This window comes from Brassica oleracea, chromosome C3 (genome assembly GCF_000695525.1).
Source record: "Brassica oleracea var. oleracea cultivar TO1000 chromosome C3, BOL, whole genome shotgun sequence".
Lineage (NCBI taxonomy): Eukaryota > Viridiplantae > Streptophyta > Magnoliopsida > Brassicales > Brassicaceae > Brassica > Brassica oleracea.
In genome coordinates this window covers 50457889-50459517 of record NC_027750.1, presented here as the reverse complement: position 1 = coordinate 50459517, position 1629 = coordinate 50457889, and the positions used below count along the sequence as shown (strand labels likewise).

The 1629-nt window shown below is 38.7% G+C and overlaps 1 protein-coding gene across 1 annotated transcript; it reads left to right on the top strand.

The window, feature by feature from the left end:
• Positions 1-208: 208 nt before the first annotated feature.
• LOC106333916 lies at positions 209-1258 on the top strand. Its single transcript, XM_013772301.1, has one exon. It carries the CDS (start codon positions 251-253, stop codon positions 1025-1027), a length of 777 nt encoding a protein of 258 aa, XP_013627755.1. The 5' UTR covers positions 209-250; the 3' UTR covers positions 1028-1258.
• Positions 1259-1629: the final 371 nt, after the last annotated feature.

Sequence of the window (1629 nt, the reverse complement as noted above, 5' to 3'; positions counted from 1 at the left end):
GTTAAATATGTTCGATTCGTAAATAGACACAATCCAACACAAAATTAAGAGCCAAAGATAAAAATAAATAATTAAAAAATACTAAAGATAAACTTATAAACCCATAAAAACTGGGAGAGAGTATAATCTTATAAAAAGTATAATTCAAACTGAGATAGAAAAGTGGAAACCCTAAAGCCTCTTAACAAACAAATCTATCTGCCAAAACCTTCTCTCGACGTTCTTAGAAAAGTGGAATCTCTGTTCCATCATGGAACCGCAAGCTCCGTCGTTAACTCCGAAGCTCCGTCTGCTCTGTAGCTACGGTGGCCGGATAACGCTCATCCCACCGTCAAACTCCCTGGAATACATCGGCGGAGAGACACGCATCGTTGCCGTTCCACGTGACATCTCCTTTACCGCTTTCTCCCAGCTTCTCTCGGACAAGCTTCTCCATGGCCGCTCCTTCTCCCTCAAGTACAGAATTCCCAGCTGCGACCTCGACTCTCTCATCACCGTCACTAACAACGAAGAACTACAAAACATGATCGCCGAGTATGACTCAGCTAGTCCCCAGCGTATCCGTCTCTTCCTCTTCCCGTTAAACTACCCCGAGTCATCAACTCGACATCCTCTCTCGGTTAACTTGCTTGGACTCGAACCGCCTATACAGAAAATAATCTACACATCTTCGTCTTCCGTTGTTCCCTTCCCGATATTCCCGCAAAATAATGATACCACGACGAAGCGTGTGGATCACGGGAATATCCATGCCACGTCGGACGAGGATCCTATAACTTCAGCCTCTTTGAACACCGGAGTTTCGGATAAAGAAACTGAGAGAGAAGAGATTCAAGAACAACCACGGAGAATAGTTATCCAAGAGCCTTTGCAACAGCATCAATTTTTACCGATATTCTACTTACCGGTCTTGCCAATGCAGCCACATATGGTGACTCGTTCAGTGAATGGATACGCGTTGTCTCCGGCGATGGAATATTCTACTGGAGCAGATCCGGTGCTGGAAAATAAGGAGACGGCGACCTGAGTGGGGTTTCTATCCAGGTCAAGTAAGCCAATCCATTTGAGTTTAGGAATTAACCTTTTAAATTAGGATTTGATATTCGTTATAGAATACGAGTGATGGACATGTGCACCGATATCTTTTAGACTGATGTGGTTTGTATCGTGACGTAGCTTTGGATTTTGATAAAAGCTGTTAAATACTTGGGTGGGTTAATGACTGGATGTAGATTTATAGTTTAAATACTTGAATTTTATTTACATATTCAACTATAATAGTTAGGAGTAATAGTTTTGTTGGCATTGTTTTTAGGAAAATTCTCTCGAATAGCATTTTTAAAATTTTTGTCACAAAAATAGCATTCAATGAGTAAAATGACCAAAATAACCTCTTTTTATTTTGAAAATTTTAATTTTTTTTTAAATTTGAAATTCTATCCTCAAAACTCCACCCCTTAACTCTAAACTCCGAGTCTAGATTAGTTAACCCTGGAGTATAAATGTATTTTTATCCTTTAATAAAATTTTTTTGATCATTTTCCTCCTTGAAAACTAATTTTTGTGAAAATAAACTAAAAAAGTCTATCATAAGAAATTTCTCTTGTTTTTATTTCATTCTAATTGATT

What these genes read in the sequence shown, in the direction of transcription:
- LOC106333916 (XM_013772301.1), top strand. Translation starts at nt 251, where the DNA reads ATGGAACCGCAAGCTCCGTCGTTAACTCCGAAGCTCCGTCTGCTCTGT.